We start from the raw sequence: 20,772 nt of genomic DNA on the forward strand, positions 1-20,772 counted from the left end.
GCTTTTAGTTAGAGATAAGCCTTACTAGAGTTAATTAAAATAAATGTGTAGGCCTTGATGAAGTTAAGAATTAGTAGTTAACTAATAACTGATTGCTTGTCAGCACAATGTTTAGTTAGCTGGGTTTATAATGAAGAATACACAAACTGACAAAGAGCTTTTAGGAACATCAGACAATTGTGGCCTCCTCTGTTATGAAACCAACTGAAGACAAGGAATGGGAGTTCCACCAAGAGTTCATTTGTCATATTTGCATTGAAAAGGTAGAAAGGTCAGAAGGAGGAAGACTTCATTGGCTTCCTCATTTTGGGACCCCTCCCCATGGAAGGGACACCGACCCATTTCAAGGAACAAACCAAGCGTGCTGAATGGCTTTAGGAGTGATTAGCGTATGAAATGAGGAATGGGATGTACCAAAATGATGTGTAGCAAGCACTTTTCTCTCACTCTCAGGATTTTTCATAGAAGTACACAGAGAGAAATGAAAGAGAAAGCAATATCTATTTCTGCTCCTTGCTTTTCCTATGCAGAATGTATTACCTCATAAACAATTATTTGCCTTTTATTGCCTTGTAATTGTCCTAACTCTAAGCTTTATTACTCTTAATTGCATTACTATTTTGATAACCGTTTGATTATTATTAAACTTTTAATATTTAAAAAAAACCCAAAAAAAAACAACAAACAAGCGATTGGCGTTTTTCACACCGGGCACACGTTGCGAGCCCCGGTGGTGAGCGCGGAGCCGGGGCTGAGCACGGAGCCGGGGCCGAGCACGGAGCCCGGACCGAGCACGGAGCCCGGGCTGAGCACGGAGCCCGGGCTGAGCACGGAGCCGGGGCCGAGCACGGAGCCGGGGCCGAGCACGGAGCCGGGGCTGAACACGGAGCCCAGCACGGAGCCCGGACCGAGCACGGAGCCCGGACCGAGCACGGAGCTCCTGGAGCCGAGCACGGAGCCGGGGCTGAGCACGGAGCTCCCGGAGCTGATCACGGAGCCGGGCCGAGCACGGAGCCGGGCTGAGCACGGAGCCGGGCTGAGCACGGAGCCCGGGCTGAGCACGGAGCCCGGGCTGAGCACGGAGCCCGAGCCGAGCCCGGAGCCCGGGCCGAGCACGGAGCCGGGGCCGAGCCCGGAGCTCCCGGAGCTGAGCCCGGAGCCCGGGCTGAGCCCGGAGCCGGGGCCGGGCACGGAGCCGGGCTGAGCACGGAGCCGGGGCCGAGCACGGAGCCCGGACTGAGCACGGAGCCGGGGCTGAGCACGGAGCCGGGCTGAGCACGGAGCCCAGCACGGAGCCCAAGCCGAGCACGGAGCCCGGGCTGAGCACGGAGCCGGGGCCGAGCACGGAGCCCAGCACGGAGCCCGGGCTGAGCACGGAGCTCCGGCTGCGGCAGAGCTCCCGGAGCCGAGCACGGAGCTCCCGGACCGAGCCCGGAGCCCGGGCCGGGCACGCCGCTCCGGCTGCGGCGCAGCTCCCGGCGCTGCCCCGGCCCCACCTCCGCCCGCCTCCCGCCGCCGCCCCGCCGCCTTCCCAGCCTGCTCTCCGGGTAAACAGCGATGGCCGCCGAGGAGCGAGGCCGAGAGCCCCGGGAGAACATGGGGAACCACCTCCAGCTGCTGCCCGGTGAGGGCCGGGCCGGGTCGGGCCGGGCCGGGCCGGGCCGGGGGAACCCACGGGGGAGGCGCCGGGCCGGGGAAGGGGAAAAGGAAAAGACAAAAGGTGAGGGAGAGGAGAAGGGAGACGGAGAGGAGAAGGGAAAGGAAAGGAAAGGGAAAGGAGAGGAAAGGAAAGGAAAAGGAAGTGGAGGCGGAGAGAAGGGGAAGGGGAAAGGAAAGCGAAGCAAAGCGAAGGGCAGGCGGGGAGAGCCCCCGGGCGTGTGGGGAGCGCTGAGGGCCTGGGGCCGCGGGCCTCTGCTCTGGGCTCCTACAAATCCTTCGGGGCTGTAAATGTCCCTTCGGGGCCGTAAATGTCCCTTCGAGGTAGTAAATGTCCCTTCGAGGCCATAGGTGTCCCTTCGAGGTAGTAAATGTCCCTTCGAGGCCATAGGTGTCCCACGGAGACAGCAAATGCCGCGGATGTGCGGCGCCGAGGGCTGCCCCGCTGGGCTGAGGCGCAGCAGAGCGAGCAAAGCGGGCGCTTCTCTTGTGTGCACCGAGACCTCTCTGAAACCCAGAGTCCCAGCGGAATTCCGGCTGGTCTAGGGGGTTTCTGCTCTGCTTTCCAGTGAAAATAAGCAGGGATGGAGAGCAGCCCTGGATGGAGAGCAGCGCTGGATGCCGTGTGCTGCCCGGCTTATCTCTCACACGCACCAGAGCGACTCCTCACTCGTGGAATTATTGCATAATTATTGCATAATAATGTGTTTTTCTGCATGCCGCACTGACAGGAGACCGAACGGGTTGGGATGCAGCTTGTGCTTCGCTGAAAAGAAGCATTATTTCAGAATAAGCGTGCAGGGGAGAAGGGAGCAGGAAATCCTGCCAGGAGCCAGTGGCGTTTCCCATGGCAGGACGTTCTGTGAGCTCTTTAGGCCTGTATGTTTTAAATAATAAGAAATTATTTCCTGAATCCTTTAGGAAATACAGCCTTAATATCACCGTAATATATTGTAATTATTACAGTATAATAATTACAATGTAATAATTAATGTAATTTTTCCTGAATATTTGAGGAAATACAGCTTTAATATCACCTTAAGTTATTTCCAGCCTTAATATAAGCTATTTCCTGAATATTTGAGGAAATACAGATTTAATATCACCATAATAAGCTATTTCCTGAATATTTGAGGAAATACAGCTTTAATATAACCTTAATATGACCTATATTTAACCTTGTCCCTTTTCCTTAAATGAGGTTCATATTTCCTCATTTCTGCACAAAGAAATTGAGAGTGGGTTGGGTTGTGTTAGTGAACCAGCGTGAGGAAAATGTGATTTTTGTTATGCAGGGGAGCCTTCAACGCTTGCTTTTCCCCCTTTCCCGCGTGCTGGAGGTGCTGCTAATCCTGGAATTTAAAGATAAACCCCCGTAGTTGGAGGTGTAAAAGCTTCAGCTTGTTTTGCCAGCTGAGAGGGAGGAGGAGAGGGAAGGCGCCGGGATTTTCTGTGTTTTGGGCTGGCTGGTGCTGCTGCAGTGAAATGAGTCATCACGGTCCCTCGGCCAGCACCACACAGCAGCCACTGTGCGCTTTTGGCAACAGCCAGCAAAAGTTTGCAGGGCACAATTCTTTCCAATCAACTGCTGCTAATTCCTTCTGTGCTCAGAAAAGCAAGTGGGACAGCCTCTCCCTGTTAAAACTGCTAATGATGGGTGCAGCTGGATGGGAGCACGTGGAAAAATCAGAATATTTTATTTTTTTCCCCTCCGCCGTGCAGCAGTGATGCCCCAGAACCAAACAAAAACTTCCTGCTCTTTCCCTCCATCAAACTAAGTAAAATAATGGTTGCTTTGGACACCTTAAACATTTTGTAATTGTTCGTGGTTAGGGTTGCTAATTGAATATAAGAAATTTCATATGGATGTGGAGTATTTTTAACAGTCATTAGGCAGATGGTGTCTCATTGCTGGAAGGACTGTAATTAGGTACAATACCAAAGAGAGTCTGTAACCTCCTTTGCTGTCGTGCTGGATCATTTCTTGCTGAGATAAATTCAACAGAGGATGGATCTGTAAAAGCAGGTTCTGTAAAGTGTGAGGTATTAGAAAAAAAATAAGTGAGGTGAAGCAGAAATAAGACCAGTGACTGAACATTTTGTGGGAGCATTTAACAAATGTGTCTGAAGGGTAAAGAGGGGAAAAAAGGTTTTCTAATACCAGCTTTTAATGTCTTCTTCACTGTTCTTTTGTACTCCTACTCTCAGAAATAGTGAAATTGGTGGTGCTCCCATTTCTGAAGGAAAATTCTTTACTTCTGCAACATTTTCCTTTTTTGAGATTTCCCTGCAGAATCCTTCAGGATGAGAGAACCCCTCTACCTTTTATATTTTCAACTCTGGACTATTTTTTAAGAAGATATTAATTGCAAAGGCAGACAGCTAGACTGGCTATTGTAAAAATCTTTATTTCCATCTTGGTATAGCTTTCAAGGTCTAAATGATGTTTTTCAGCACCACTGGGATTATCCATTACCCAGCAGCTCTTGGTGTAAGAATGCTGGAGACTGGTTTATGCTAATGTGTAGTTTAGGCATAACAAGCTGTATAAATCATGTTTGTGTTCAAAGAAATAGGGTCACTTAATGCAGTGACTGATAATTTGATTGTCCCCTTGCCTGAAAATTACTTTAGGATTGGCTGAGAAAAACAGGAAGGAAGCAGTAGTTTTTAAAATACTATTTTGTATCTGAAATCCTGTGGAGTCTTGTGTTTGGCTTCCTCAGGAGTTGCCTTTGCTGGGTTTGTGTTTGGTGTACACACAGCAGAGGCTGACAGCAATTAAATTGTCTAAAATACCAGCAAGAGTCTCTGTGTGAACACTCCCATTGCTTCTTACTCACTTGCAGTTTGGCTGGTGAGGTTTGTGCAGTTCAGACTCTTTACTCAGCATCCTGCAAGGAGTGATCTGGCATCCTGCTGTGCAGACAGAAAACCTTTAGAGCTGAGCTAAGGAAGCACCACTGTAGTGAAAACCTGAACTGACAGCCTTTGTTTATTGTTTTCTTCCAAGGAGAGTTGTTCTTTGGGCTTTCAGAAATAAATTACCAGCTTTTGACCCTATCTATAGAACCATGATTTTGTTGTAACAACCAGAAAATTGTTTTCCTCTGGTTTATTTCCCTGTGCAAAGCTGTAGCCTGGGAATATTGAATGCATTTCCCTGATTCTCAGATTTTTCTCAGTATCTCAGTCTTTGCTGATTGATTCCTATAAAATATTCTGTATGTGCTTCTTAGTAGAGAGCGAGGAAGAGGATGACAATGAAATGGAAGTGGAAGACCAAGATAGTAAAGAAGCTGAGAAGCCAAACATCATTAATTTTGACACCAGTTTGCCCACATCACATATGGTATGTTTTTCTATATTGGCTGTTAAATATATGCTGAAAAGGTTCGAATGGGGGGCAGCCTGTGCCAGGGCCTGCCCACCCTCCCAGGGAGCAATTCCTTCCCAATATCCCATCCATCCCTGCCCTCTGGCAGTGGGGAGCCATTCCCTGTGTCCTGGCACTCCATGCTTTGGAAAGCGTCTCTGTTCATCTCCCCTGGAGCTCCTTCAGATACTGAAAGGCCACGTTGGGAACTGGGAATTGGAAACCGGGATAAGGAACTGGGAATGGAAAACTGGGAATGGGGAGTTGGGAACTGGGAATGGGGATGAAAATGGGGATGGCAGCTGGGAATGGGAAACTGGGAATGGGGAATTGGGAACTGGGAATGGAAAACTGAAAACCTGGGAATAGGGAATGGGGAGCTGGGAATGGGACACTGGGATACGGAACTGGGAATGGGGAACTGGGAATGGGAAACTGGGAATGGGGATGAAAATGGGGATGGGAACTGGGAATGGGAAACTGGGAATGGGGATGAAAATGGGTTTGGAACTGGGAATGGGGATGAAAATGGGGATGGGAACTGGGGATGGGGATGAGAATGAGAAACTGGGAATGGAAGACTGGGAACGGGGAATTGGCAACTGGGAATGGGAAACCGGGAATGGAAAACTGTGAATGGAAATAGGAGCTGGGATCAGAAAACTGGGAATGGGGATGGGAACTGGGAAACTGGGAATGGGAACTGGGAATGGGAAACAGGGAGTTGGGATGGGAACTGGGAACTGGGAATACGAACTGAGAAAGGGAAACTGGGAATGGGAAACGGAATTGGGATGGGAACTGGGAATAGGAACTGAGAATGGGAAACAGGGAATTGGGATGGCGAATGGGAACAGGAAATGGAAGACTGGGAATGGGAACAGGAATCCAGAGCAGCTCCGTGCCCCTGCTGTGCCCGCCCCCCTGAGCCCCGCTTGCCCTCGGCAGTACCTGGGCTCGGACATGGAGGAGTTCCACGGCAGGACGGTGCACGACGACGACAGCTGCCAGCTGATCCCCGTGCTGCCCCGGCTGATGGTGATGCTGATCCCCGGCCAGACGCTGCCGCTGCAGCTCTTCCGCCCGCAAGAGGTTAGCATGGTGCGGAATTTAATTCAGAAAGACAGAACCTTTGCTGTCCTTGCATACAGGTAAAAGCCACGGGCGGGTCGCTGGTGTGTGCAGCATGTTTTTTAGCACGGTTTCTGTGGATACTAAAGCAAAAGCAGATGGTTGCGTCAGATCTGTGCTCGATAACGAGCTGAAATTGTTTTAACAGAAGTTGTCTTCCGATATGTAATGGCAGTGTAGGTGCTTGACAGCATCTCGTGTTTGTGTGGAGAAACAGCAAGCGTTGATCTGCGTCCTTGTTTGAGAAGCCTCTTCTTTTCAGTGACTGTTTGTTCCATCTTGTTAAAGAATAAGCCTTGACCTGAAATGTCGAAGTCACATTCTTGTTTTGAGAGCTGTATTGTTGCTTGTTTTGTGTGTGAGCTAACAAGCGCTGGCAAATGTTTCCCAGTGGAGTTGAGACACAGGAGGTGATAGAAAAGTGGAGAACAGAAAAGCTGATCGGTGCCAGAAGAAGTTGGGAATGTTCCTCCCTCTTCCCCCTGCAATTTACTATGGATTAATTGTGTGGGAGGTGGGAACAGTTCCTGTTACAAAGTCAATCCAAAGAGTGCTTGCTTTCAGTGCTTTCAGTGTCTGCATTTGAAGTGCTGACACACTGGTGATCCCTGTGCTCCCAGAATGTCACATCTAGACCCTAAAATAAAATCAAATCACCTGGCAAAACAAATCAACCAACCAAAACAACAGAAATTGCTTTATAATGGAAAAATTATTATTGTGATTAATTGAATGTATTTTACCAAAAATTGCTTTTTTGATCAGACCAATCATGTACAGTCAGTGCAGGCAGACTGGAGTCTGAATGAGCAGTGCTGTTTGGCATGGGTTAATTAATTAATCCTTTAATTTTGTCCTCTTAGCAATGCACATGAGAGGGAAGCACATTTTGGAACGACAGCAGAAATCTATGCTTACAGAGAAGAGCAGGAATACGGAGTTGAAACAGTCAAGGTGAAAGCAATAGGAAGACAGAGGTTCAAGGTGCTTGAAATACGAACTCAGTCAGATGGGTAAGAAAATTATGGAGTTAATTCTGTACTCAAGTCAACTTTCCTAGCAGTATGCTTTTATTTTCCATATCCCAGTTTGATAGCTGTGATATTTAGAGGCTCTTCTGACTAGTTTTAAAATATTACGTAATTAATGCCTTTTTCCATTTCTAAAAGTGATCAAAATCCTGAAGATCCAGTAAGAACGTGCTGAGTCTTCCCTCATTTTCAACTCCTTGGCATCGTGCCCTGCACCATGGCAGTGTCACTGGCCAGAGGTCCAGGCTCCAGCATTGATCTGGGAGCATGTGATAATTCTGAGCACAATTGCTAGAGCTTCTGTCATATTTTCTGCAAGGCTTGGGAAATATTACTCCAAATCTGTAAATCTAGAGCTACTCACCTGTATCCTGCAATTCAGCATAGAGGCATTGCTGTAGAAAGAGGCCTGGGAGCAGCATTTCTGTGGTTTTGTGACCTGCAGCTGAAGAAATGAGGAATACTTGTGCTGTTTGCTCTCTTAACATTTGGTTCCAAATAACACACTCCGAATGTTACAGCTTAGGAGAAGCCCTGCTTGGACACATGGTGGCAGTGCTTGGACAGCTGCAGCAGCAGCAGCTTTGTTACTGGAATTCACTGTCCAGAGCTCCTTAGCAAGAAGAACATTTCCATAATTCTTGGTGATTCTGATTCCTGAGTGCTTTTGGCACAACATAATCTTATAATTTATTGTAAGCTACCAGTTCAGTGCTGTCCCTGTGAGAAAATTAGAAATTTTCTAATGATACAGCCCTCAAAAATTGTAATTAATGACACACCCCTCAATATTTCAGGATTTCTGCTGCATAATCCTGATAAAACATGAAGTCTTTCCTGCTGGACAGCTTATGCTGAGGTCTTTGTGGAAGAGGTGACCTTTGATGCTGGGATATTAAAATCTGATCAGAGTCTGTATCCTATTTCTGCTGATTCTGACCTCTAGCTGAGCACAGAAGCTTTAGTGGTTTGAAGATAGCAAAGTGCATTTCAGCTAAACTGAGGCAATGAGATGGAAGATCTGATTATTTGTACCAAAAGTAACTTGAGGAGACAAAAATCTACATCTATAGTGCTGAGACTGTGGAACATTCAGCTGTGTTGCCAGTGCCAGTCTGTCTGTACTTCTGTCCACCACAATCCCAACAGATCTGTAGTGCTCTAAAATAAAAAGGAGTTCTGATGGAATGGGTTGTTAAGTTCCCTAGTACTGTGCAGTGATTAATCCATTGCACCAGCCTGTGTTCCCTTAGGCAGTAAAATCCATTTTTTAAAAAGCATGTATTAGAAAAAAAAACACATAAAAATATGTGTACACCTCATCTTTTTGTTTCCTTTCTCAGAATCCAGCAGGCCAAAGTACAAATCCTGCCTGAGCGAGTGCTGCCTCCCACCATGGCAGCAGTGCAGCTGCAGTCTCTCAGCAGGTGCCACGTACTTCCCTCTTCCAAGCCCACGTCCTGGCAGGACAGAGCCATCAGGCAGTGGTGGCAGAAGTACCAGAAGGTGAGAAGTTGTTCTGCAGCTCTGGTTATTGTGGTTTTGTATTTTCTGTCTTAATTTCTGATGGCATCTTGAGAATCGGTATCCATCTGTAGAGGAGGAGGCACAACAGGGAAGGCAGGTTCCAACCTCCTGCTTTTCATGGAATCACGCAATGGTTTGGGTTGGAAAGGGCCTTAAAGCCCATCCATCCCAAGGGCAGGGACACCTTCCACTATTCCAGGGTGCTCCAAGCCCCCTCCATTCTGGCCTTGGACACTTCCAAGGATGGGGAGGCCACAACCTCTCTGGGCAACCTGTGCCAGTTATATCTGTGTTTATTATTTATTCTATTGTTTTGGTCATTGACACAGAGAAGTTAGCTTGAAATCTTATGTCTCTGTAGAGATCTTTGGAACTACCTCCAGAAATTAATACAGAATGCTAGTTACTCGACTGATGTTTGAATTTGCTTTTTTCTTTAATGGTTTTGAACTCTTGTATCCTCAAAATCAAATTAAAAACTGCTTAATAACAAAGAGCTCTTGATTCTCAGAGTTCCTGACCAAGTTCATGTGAGTTAATGAGCTCAGAAATTCTGGGCTTGGAATCCCTTTCCAAGGCTGATTTTGTCAGGTGAAGCTGAAATGAAGTGAACCCACTGTAGGAAAAGCCTGGGATGCAGATGCAGAGCAGGGTGATTGTCCTGTTGACCTCCCTCTTCCTACTGGTGCCATTGTAAATGAGGAGAGTGGCCCTCAAGGGGGAGATGAAAATTGAGTTTGTACGTATTTGCAGTGCAATATGAGCTCCTCTTTCGAAAAGCAACGTAGCTGGGTTGTGTGCTGCTTTTTAGACTTTTATTAACTAAAGCTCTCAATTTCTGTGTCCAGAAATCACTGGAGAAAATTGGTTAATTAAACAAATGACATTACACTGGTGGAAATTTGGTGGTTCCAGGGACAGCTGGTGGAGACTTAGGAACAGATGCACTGTTAACAGCACTTAAATTTTCAACTGTCTCCATTTCAGAAAGACACACTTTTGAAAGACATCATTTTTTATTACTAAACATCAGAAATCCCTCTAATGCAGAGACAGGTTTTGTGACAAAATCCATGTATTGTCCTGTTCAGAAGGCTTAGCCCTCAGTGCATCTGAAAATGGGTTTGGAAGCTTCACAGTGAGGTGCTGGTCCTGATGGGGATAATTCCTTGTATCTTTAAATAATCAGGTGTGTCTTCCCTGTTTTATTTGTTTCAAAAAAGCTGTCCCTAAAGTCTGCCTTTGTTAAAGAATAAATATTTGTGGGTTTGGTTTCAGAGGAAGTTCCACTGTGCAAGCTTGACATCTTGGCCCCCCTGGCTCTACTCTCTCTATGATGCTGTAAGTGCCCCCTTAAACCAAATAACCTGCAGAGAGCTTTATAGTTGTAATATCTGAGTATGGGATAATAGAAAAGCTTTAATTTCATTGGCTCATAATTTCCATTTTAAAGCATTTTATATTCAGAGTAGTGTGAAAAGATCAGGGAGGGCTTCCCCCACTGTGGTTATTCCCTCCTTCCTAGACCAAATATCTGGGAGGGATAGCAGAGATTCTGGTTCCTTCTGTGTTGTCTCAGAGCAAAACCAGTTAAAATATGCAGGAACAAAGTGATTCTTTAATTATTCTTTAATTAAAAACTACTGTCCAATTAGGGAAAAGAGCTTACTCTACATTTTGCTTCCCATTTGTTTTTTTTCTAAGAAGAAAACAGCAATACCTGTGTATTTAAATTAGGCTTTTCTTCTAACAAAAGGAAACCTTGATGGAGAGAGTCAAGAGGCAGCTCCATGAGTGGGATGAAAACCTTAAAGATGAATCTCTTCCATCAAACCCAATAGGTACAAGCTTTTCTGAACCCACATTTTAATTTTTTAAAAAATTTCTTAAGAGACCACAGCTTACATAATTACCTGTGGCAGAGTAAATAGAAATAGTTGGATTTTTTTCTCTGTTAATTCTAACAGACCTGCTGCTTTCTCATTTCTAGATTTTTCTTACAGAGTTGCTGCCTGCCTGCCCATTGATGATGCTTTACGTATCCAGTTGCTCAAAATAGGCAGTGCTGTGCAGAGGCTGCGCTGTGAGCTAGATATCATGAACAAAGTGAGTGATTCTCCTTTATTTGCCATCAGATTGCCAAAAAAGTAGGAATTACTGTTAGAATCTCTTCCAGAAACGTTGGAATTTCCAGCTAAATCTTCCAGAGGATGAATTTGGGTGTTCTGTTATTTCTTCAAAAGTTTGCTCGAGAAGAAAACAATGTCTCAGTACTGGATTATGTTTGGAAGCAAGAAAAAACATATGATGTATAATATAGTATATATAATACATAATATAATAATATAATACACATATATAATATATAATATATATAAAATATGTAATATAGAATATAACATACTATATTGAGCATATAACATATAAAAATATATATTATGTATATTATCTATAATATAGAATTATATTTGCTTTTGTTAGAAGTATTCCAGTGTGGCACAGCACTTTTTTAGCCAAGAGGTGGTGCTAGAAGTTCAGTGTTGTTAGCAACCATCACAGCCCCACACTGACACCATGGAATGTTTTGGATTTTGTAACAAAATCTTTGTAGTATTGAGCATAAATCTAAAGATTGGACTAAACAGATTTTTTATTTTGTAAAAGACATTTATTTCATAGGCAATTCCTTGTTAAGATGTTGAAAAACTTGTTTCCGTTCCCTTCTTTCCATTGCCATGGCCTTGTAATTTTCTAAATATTCTATTTTTGTGTAGTACAGTTTTGGTAATAATATATATTTTCTAAATAACAGTACTGTGTTTGTCTGATGGACACAGAGCAGTGGGAATTTTGCTGTTTGTCTAAAAAGTAGTGTCATTAAATTCTTGCCTGTTTCTGGGGAAAAGTGAACCTGAGGGTCATTTTAATAGTGATCCTCTTCCCAAATTCATGCACCAGAAATTTAAAGAAAGGAGACAGAAAACATCTCTTCCAAATGCTGAGACAAAATGGGCAGGTGTTTGCCTGAGGCTGTAGTCAGACTAAATTTCGCTTGTCTTTTCTGAGTTGAAAGTCTGAAAACACCCTGATACTCAGGTGCTCCTGAGAACTGTTCCTGTTCAGTAATTATGTGTTTTCCATAAATTCCAAAGAGGCAGGAGAACTTTAATTAGCCTCATAAATTCAAGTTAAAGTTGCTTTTTAGCCTATCGCCAAGAGGTGTTTTCTTCATCATCATGTGACATTTTGGTCTCTAAATGTGTTTAAGTGTTCTGTGTTAGTGTCAGAATGGGGAGTGCATTATGGCTTTTTGCAGCTTATTTAGCAGCATTTTTATCCAACCCAGTCCTTTTTATCCAGAGTTCTTTAGGATGCCCTGGCTTGTTCAGGATGTAATTTCCAATAATAAAACTGATCCTGAGAGCTGATCCATTTTCCTTTGATGCCAGTGAATGATGTTGTACTTTTATCAGCTTTCCCAATGCTTGTTGAAAGGAATGTGCTGACTCCCAGGTGTAGCACTGTGAATTCCACTTGGGAGTGCTAATTGCAGTCATCAGAGAGGATTGGAAGTGGAGCCATGCAATGAGAGTGGCTGGATTGGACTCTGAGTGAGCATTGGAGTGCAACCTGTGAGTGAAGTGGGGAAGGTTCCTGGCAGGAGAGAGCCTGGAAGCTTCCAGAGGGGCTGAAGAGGATCTGAGGAGTTGAGCTTTTGTCCTTCCTCATCTCCAGTGAGCAGAGTGGTGTCAGAGTCCAGCACATCCCTCTGGCTGCCCTGGCTGTCTCAAGATTCTGGCATGAGGTTAAAACCACCTGAGGCTTTGATTTTAGCCTGTGAGAAAAGCTGCCAATTTTATATGAAGAATTATAAGCCACAAGGGTTTGAGTAGTGTGATATTTGAATTAGCACAGAGTAAAAAAGTAGAATTTGGAGATTTTTAGAATATAATTCAGGGGGTCAAAATAGAGGAATTTGTATGTGTCCTAGCCTTCTTTTCCTTCTTATCCTCCATGTCTTAGTGTGATAGTGACACTTTTCTATAAGTTCAAAGTAGAGATTCACAATCTAACATAGGTGAAAACAGTTGGTAATAAATTGTAAACATACACATGTAGTTTTGAGTATATAAAATAAGAACCACCTGAGGCTTGAGGGCAGAATTCCATGGCCTTTCTAGACAGAGCTCAGCAGGTCTGAGAAAGAATGTTTAGATAAGAAAGAATAAACAACCTTAAAAGCACAATTGGACACATTCAAGACTCCTTCTTTGGCTGCTAAGGGAACAAAGACTCTTATGATCTTGGGGTCACCCTGACCTTCAGAACCCCAAAAAATCGAGAGTGGGGCAGGAGCAGGGGCACCTCCAGGAGAGGAGCTGGAGCAGCTAAAAGCCAACAAAAACCTCTGAAGGGAGCAGGGAAGAGAGGAGGGAGTGGTTTGTCCCTGTCCCTGTGTGCAGCACTTTATTCCAAAATCCTCATTTTGGGGGAATTTCACAGGCATTACCCTTAAAAAGAAGTACAGGTAATGCACGTGCTGAAAATGAATGGGAGTGTTCTGCTGAGCTGATTTAAATGCTTCTTTTCTGGGCAGTGTCAGTGATGAATTGTTTAGTTCTACTTTGTAGAAATTGTGGAAGATGGATTAATCTGTTCTAATCTCCACAAGAGAGATCAATATGTTTTACCTATTTTTGTGAGAAAATTAAACCCATTGATCTACAGTACCCTCAAATTTAAGAAAGACTTAATGATTGCATTTGTCTCATCTGCCTTTTCTGTGCTGTATTGCAGAAGAGCAAAGGTTGTTTTTTCTGAATTAGCCTTTAGAGACCTTAAAAGGTTGGCTCATTTATTATCTTTGTGGAGTCAGATCCAATTCGCTGTGTGTGGATCTTTTTATGAGGGGATGATATGAAAGTTATTATGTCTTTTAGATAATAATTCATGTTTAAATAAGCAAAATGCATAGAAAAAATAGCCCACATCAGTGACTGCTGAACAAAACAATTGGTCCAAAGTCTGTTATGATGGAGAGACTTTTTTTATTTCCCACTGCTGACAAGCATCTGGAAATTAATGAAATTTCTCTCTTTGTTTCTCTTTCCCAGTGCACATCTCTCTGTTGTAAGCAATGCCAAGACACAGAAATAACTACCAAGAATGAAATATTCAGGTGAGTTTATTACTCTTCAGCTCCTAGGTCAGAAACATGGGCCCAGCAAAGCAGATTAAGCTGGGATAAGTCTTAAAACTGCTGGGTTTGCCACAGCTCCAATAAAATTTAAGTAAATATTTATAGACAGTTTATATTTGAGCTTTTTTAATAAAAAGTTTGGGAATCTCAGCATTTCCAGGTATATTGGAAGAGAAATTGGTGTTCTGCCACACCCCCAGCACCTTGCACTGAATAATTTTAAATATAAATGTGTCACATAAAGACTTTTTCATCCTGGTATTTCTGAATAAAGTTTTTGATATCCCAAATTTTATTTCTCAGCACTTCATTTATGTGTCAACAGGCAATAAGAGCCAATTAAAATGCACTAATTAGGGGATATAGACAGGCTCCCAGGATGCTGGCATTCAGGGAAGGTTCCTATTTAAGCCAGTAAATGTTGTGATCCCTTTTTCCTTTGAAGAATTTAAGGTTATTCCTGATAACTGGCCCCATTCCTTATTTGCCCTATACAATATTTCCCATGTTTAACAACAATTACATTTCCCTCATAATTGCTGTTTCTGTCAGCCTTGTCACTGCTTTAAATCTTGATTAACTCCCATCAGCCTGTCCCCTCTGATAATGGGAAGGTTAAAAGATGATTTGGGTTAACAAAGACTCCCCACAGTTTTTCTTTATCAGTGTGATAAGCAGCTGATGGAGTAATTAAAAGCCATTTCTTATCTTCTAATCAAATAATGGATTGCAGACACCACAATTCCTGCTGTGTCAATATGATGAATTTTAACAGAAGATGCTGGGAAGTTGGTGCAATAAATGAACATTTTTGCTTACTTCTGAAGTTACATTTTCCCTGCTTTTCTTGGAACTTCATGCATAAAGTAATACACAGGATGAGTCTATCATGTACTTTCCTGCAATTCTAGGGAAATTTGAGCAATGATATTTTAAATCAGCATCTATTTTCTTTCAGTTTTTAATGCTACAATTCAAGTCACTTTTTTTCCCCCTACAAAAAGTGAGGATTTTTTACTCGGTTGAAATATTTGAAGCTTTGCTGGCAGTTTTTCCTCTGTTTCCAGTTGCCACCCTTTGGGGCTGGTTTATTTTGATTTTTCCTTGCTTTCTGACAAAATTCTTTGTGTGTTGTAGCTTATCCTTGTGTGGGCCCATGGCAGCCTATGTGAATCCCCATGGATACATCCATGAAACCCTCACTGTGTACAAAGCCTCCAACCTGAGTCTCAGTGGACGGCCCTCCACAGAGCACAGCTGGTTCCCTGGGTAAGAGCAGCAACATTTTAATAGAAAATTACCCAAATTGGTTATTTCTGAGAGAGTGGAATAATAAATACTGTGGTTTTTAGGCACACATCATCATTTCGCTCATGTAAAAAATAAGGAACTAAATTTAGACTTATTAAAAATACAGCATAAAATGGAAAAATCACATAAAATATTGCAGAATTTAATATTTTTAAATGGGGAAATATTAAGATTTTAAAACACAGTCTGGAATCTAAACTGTTTAAACCATGTTGTCTGGAAATTTGTGTGTAGTTTTGTTTAAAGTACAGCTGCTTCCAGAATTGTTTTCACACGGCTTTAGTGCAAGTGAAAACCAGAATATATAAATACACTTAATCTACTGAAATACATTTTTATATCTAAAAATGGAATAAATGTTACATGAAACAAAAACTCTTTAACATTTGTATTGATCTGATTATTTTAATAATAAATAATTAATAATGAGTCTGCCTTTCTGAGACAGTAACAGAATTAAGTGTTTACATTTAAAAGTTTGCTTAATAAATAACAGGTCTTGCATTCAGGATTTTTTTTCCTGGAATATCACAGAGACCTGAGCAATGATTTGGAGGGTTCTGGCACTCCTGCCACATGTTTTAAACATTCCATAAAGAAAATTTGAGACTTTTAATATCTGGAGTTAATATTGCTCATCCTTCTGTGTTTTCTCAGCTCTTCTATGATGGTTTTGAAATATTCATGTTCCACCTCATAAAACTGTTAGAGAAAAGCTCTGCTGCCGTGGGAGGTGCATGGCAGCACCCTGTTATTTGAAAAGCAGGGCAAAAATTACTTTAATTGCCATTTAATAATTTACTCTGAGAAGTTTTGTGACCCCTCTTTAGGGTTCTCAGCATTTCTGGCACAATAAAAAGCTTTGCTTGCTTTCTCTCTTTGAAGAGGCAACAGAGGGCTTTGGGGGTGGGATGTTGGTGGGGGTTTTGTCTTCATTTTTTGAAACTCTGCAGGGTTTTAGATGGGAGCTGGGATTCCTGAGGATTCTTTGCAAATCCAGCTGGGGATTGGTACCCAAATACAGTTTGGGATTGGTATCTAAATTCAGCTGGGGATTGGTACTCAAATGCAGTTTAGGGTTGTTACCCAAATGCATCTGGGGATTGGTACCCAAATACAGTTTGGGATTGGTATCCAAATCCAGCTGGGGATTGGTATCCAAATGCAGTTTAGGATTGGTATCCAAATCCAGCTGGGGATTGGTATCCAAATGCAGTTTAGGATTGGTATCCAAATCCAGCTGGGGATTGGTATCCAAATGCAGTTTGGGATTGTTACCCAAATTCAGCTGGGGATTGGTATCCAAATGCAGTTTAGGATTGGTATCCAAATCCAGCTGGGGATTGGTATCCAAATGCAGTTTGGGATTGTTACCCAAATCCAGCTGGGGATTGGTATCCAAATGCAGTTTGGAGTTGTTGCCCAAGCCGAGCTGGGGCCTGTTACCTGCTGAATGCTGGAGCATTTTCCAAAGGGCTTTTCCCTCACCGAGGCTTTGCTGTGCCCGGGGCAGGTACGCCTGGACCATAGCCCAGTGCAGGATCTGCGGGAGCCACATGGGCTGGAAGTTCACGGCCACCAGGAAGGAGCTGTCCCCGCCCAAGTTCTGGGGGCTGACGCGCTCGGCGCTGCTGCCCCGCATGCCCGAGGACGCCGAGGACTCAGAGCGCGGCCGCTCGCCGCTGCTGTGCCTGTGACACCCCAGGCACTGCTCAGTGCTGCTCCTGCTTCCTCAGCCCAGGAATCCCGGGAATCACGCTCCCATCCCCAGGGAACCAGCCTCACCCTGTGCTCTTCCTGCCAGAGGGGCTGCCAGGGGACACCGGGAATGAATGAAGGGCCACGTGGGACACCAGGAAATGTCTGATCCACGTGGACACGCCTTGAGACTGGACTTGTGTAATTCCCACTTGCAGTGAAGGAAGGGGGATGGAAACTACAACCAAACTAAAATCCCAATAAGCAGAGTCTGATTGATGCAATATTCCTGGGATGGTAGATAGCAGTGACCTGCTGTGGAGTGTTTGCCATAACACACTTACACGTGGTGTGCTGAAAATCCCCGTTTCTAACTCTGAAGTCCCTCAGGTTTGCTGCTTGTGCTGCTTTTTGCTGAATAACCGTGGAAGAGAGAAGCAGCCTGAGAGTTTCTGACTGCTGGAATGTGCAAAAGTTGGACTTGCAGCTGCCTCCCAGGATGGACCCCGTGGAGAAGTGTCTATTCCTTAGAAGTTGTCTCATCTGTTTAGTCCATTTGACTTTAGAAGTCATAAATTTTAAACTGTTGATAAGAAGTGCACAGGTCAGTCCCAGAGGGTAAACAGCATTGTCATGTTCTGTTCAGTATGCTTCAATTACTTCCCCAAATTACTCCTGGTTAATTTACCAGTGGAGGTGTCCAGGGATTTGGGAAGGACTCTAAAACAACCCACCGAGGTGATTTTTAAGTAGCACTTGTTGTGACAAACGGAAGGAAAAATCTCTTTTAATTATTTCATTGTAACTTTTAGATCATAAAGTAAAATTTCACATTATCACTTTATAAAGAGCAAAAGTTTCCAAATAAAACAGGAATACAGGTAGTGCTTTTTTTGTGGGGAGGTTTCTTGGGTTTTGATTTGGTTTTTATTTTGTCTGTGCTCCACAAATTGGGTGCCAATCTGGGCCAGCTTTTGCCACCAATTTATTGGTTTTTTTTCCTCTCGGAATGCACTTTGTTGATGACAATGAAGATTTTTTTTTTTTTAGTGCTTGTGCACATAAACACTCGTTTTTCTTGTGAAGCTTTTATCACTCACTCTTCATTTCTTCACAGTGATGTTAAGCTAGTCAAGTCTAAGACATGAGCCACTGGTTGGTTGTTCTTGTCAGGCTGCAGGCAGGTGTAGCAAGGACAGATCACTTCAGCTGAGGCCAAGCCTGGCACACAGGAGCTGATTCCCATGGCAGTGTGGTACCTCCAGCTGGAAAAACACCCCAAACCGTGGACTTGCTGCTGGGTATTTGTCATGGCAGGTATGTAGAGATTAATTGTGTAACTCAGGTTTAGTTCTTTGAAACTTTCTACCTCTGTGCTGCTTCTGTTCTTAGACACCTTTAATTCCGTGCTCAGTTCCATGTGCAGAGCCCTGGCCTGGCAGTGACCTGTGAAAAGCAGTATTTGGGATGTGGCTCTGAGCAAACAGAGGGTGATGATGGCTCATTTTCATCCAGAAAACTTTCTGGATGTTGATAATGATTCATCCTAAGCTTGGAAAGCCAGGCACTGGTGTGAGAGGGAGACTGGATGCTCTGTGTTTGTGAATCCACTGAACCAGGCCTGGCTCTCCCTCACCCCTGCACACACAGAATTTACAAAAATTACACAAATTACATCTGGGCTCTACATTTGGGTTATTTTGTTCCTTTTCCCCTCAAAGTCCCTCCTGACTCTTATTCCTGTGGCCCTCAGTGGGGCTTGGTGGTGGCAAGAAGTTGGGAGGGTGCTCCCAGCACCTTCTGCTGCCTTGGTGTGAGCATTCACTGGGGGCTGGGAAGGGAAATTTCAAAGGGATTTTCTCAGCTGTCACTGAACTTCTAAAGGTTCAATTCTTTGGGGTTTTGGCCGAGTCTTTTGGATTCTCAATTAAAAATTGCAATGTTTGAATCCAGAATAAGCATATTTTTGGTGTTTTGTGTATATAGTCAAATGTAAACTAACATAATCGAGTTAAGTCAGGAGTAAATTAACACTAATTAAATTTCATTTGATGATGCTGTTCCATGTGCTAAACCTGTGCAGTGTTTGCAATATTGAGTCCATGACACTTTCCAGGTTGAGTCCTGTGGTGAATCCAGTCCTTACTGGGAGCTGTCAGAATATCCAGGGTGTGGAGCTAGGGATGGTTCCTTACACTGCTTCATATTTTCCATGCTTTTGTCCGTTTTGAAGAGGAAAACTATTGGTGGGAATTAGGGAAAATTTGGAACATCAGTATGGAAAAATACCGACAGCAACTACTGAGGAGAGCTAATCAAAGGAAGCCAGATTTGATGAAAATTTTCTACATTTACCCCATTGATTGGCTGAGTAATTTCCTGCAGGAATTAATTAATCCAATGGGCACGACTGAGGGATCACAGGATTTACAGCACAGACTCATTTTCAAGCCATCATTGCAGCATCACCAACACCCCAGCCAGAGCCTGTAACTTTGCAAGTTTTCATTAAATTTTAGGTTCATTTTGACAAATAGGTAGAACCACTTGTACACTGGGTTTAAAATATTTCAGATACTCACTTGTTTTTTATTAATGCTCTTCTTGGATGTGCTGCAGTTGATTTGTTCCTCTCTTTGTCACCTTTAATTGCTCTGTGAACTGCTCCAGGGGTAGCCCAGTCTCTGCTTTAACTCTTCCTTCTCTCTGCCTTTTGGGACAACTTTTCTGACAAATCTTGTGGCTTGCAAATATTTGCAAAGAATAAAATTAAATTTGTTTCAAAACTCACCCGGTGTTGCTGATTGTCGGGGTGGGAAAACGAAATCTTTGTGTTCATGATGAATTTTTAGCTGCAAAAAAGTAAAAGTTTCACTTCCAAATCTGTGCTGGCTCAACTGGCCCAAGGCAGAGAAGATAAGGAATATACATGAGAAGCGGGAGAGGTAATTAAAACCCATCGTGAATATTATTTAATTAGTCAAGCAATCTCTTGGAGAGCTTTACTTGACCATATATATATATATATCAGACTTCTTCATCTCTTCTCTCCCCATTTGCTATTTAAATGGCCCATACTCTAAAGGAGAGTTTTATTTAAACCCAGCATTTTTCCAGAGCCCAAGCTTAAATAAATGCTTGCCTAAAATACGTGAATATTTTTTTTCCTTTCATACCTTTCATTTTCTAGGGGTTAATTTTTCTTGAAGTTAATCAGAAATGCTCAATAGACCAATGGGAAACCTCAAGCAGGGGCTGATGTTTAAAGAGTTGTTGGAACACAGGTGCTGTTCATGAAGGTGCTTGTGGAATAATCTGGTTTTGCTGTTTTTGTGAGCCCTGGAGCTTTTTAACAGGATCCTCTGTTACCAGTGAGGGATGGAGGAAATGCGGCTCCCCCTGCTTTTAGGGACCAGCTTGGCCAAATAATCTCCAATTAAACCTATCAATTTATACTTACTAATAATTAAGCAGGCTTTGAAATGATTGATTTAATAGTGCACTCTACAGCAGCTGTAACTCTCTATACTGTGTAGTAAATAATTCTGATTAAAGTCTTTTCAGGCTAATCATTACCAGCATCAATTTGAATAAATCATTCCTTGCTGTTCAGATGGATAATTTTGGTTGTCATCCTTAATCCTGGGGCACAAAGTTGTGCAAAGGTTCCCTGACAGCTGAACAACCCTTTAGACATAAACCAGTGATTAAATCTGGGAGCAGGATTGGATCCAGGCACACCCTGCCCCTCTCGGGGCTGGACATTGGAGCTCAGCACTCATGGGAAACTCTCCCTGCTCACCTTTGTCCAGAGTATCCATTTGGTCCATGCAAAGATCATA

General features: G+C 43.5%; 1 protein-coding gene across 6 annotated transcripts in view; it reads left to right on the top strand.

Annotated features, from left to right (window-relative positions):
• The window catches only part of CRBN (cereblon), a 42,633-nt gene extending 22,091 nt beyond the window's left edge, over positions 1-20,542 (top strand). Inside the window, exons 1-11 of one of the 6 annotated variants that reach the window (XM_085590266.1) lie at positions 1,546-1,720; positions 4,896-5,008; positions 5,981-6,183; positions 7,027-7,176; positions 8,538-8,700; positions 10,000-10,062; positions 10,478-10,562; positions 10,712-10,827; positions 13,836-13,900; positions 15,059-15,190; positions 16,746-20,542. In XM_085590266.1, coding sequence (XP_085446392.1) covers positions 1,558-1,720; positions 4,896-5,008; positions 5,981-6,183; positions 7,027-7,176; positions 8,538-8,700; positions 10,000-10,062; positions 10,478-10,562; positions 10,712-10,827; positions 13,836-13,900; positions 15,059-15,190; positions 16,746-16,929 — 1,437 coding nt within the window. In that variant the 5' untranslated portion in view covers positions 1,546-1,557 and the 3' untranslated portion in view covers positions 16,930-20,542. Of the gene's footprint in view, positions 1-1,545; positions 1,721-4,895; positions 5,009-5,980; positions 6,184-7,026; positions 7,177-8,537; positions 8,701-9,999; positions 10,063-10,477; positions 10,563-10,711; positions 10,828-13,835; positions 13,901-15,058; positions 15,191-16,745 lie in introns of those variants that run through there. The other 5 variants (XM_085590267.1, XM_021529007.4, XM_021529008.4 and 2 more) reach the window with 5 other exon arrangements.
• Positions 20,543-20,772: the final 230 nt, after the last annotated feature.

The sequence above is a fragment of the Lonchura striata genome, chromosome 12 (genome assembly GCF_050655825.1).
Source record: "Lonchura striata isolate lonStrDom1 chromosome 12, ASM5065582v1, whole genome shotgun sequence".
Lineage (NCBI taxonomy): Eukaryota > Metazoa > Chordata > Aves > Passeriformes > Estrildidae > Lonchura > Lonchura striata.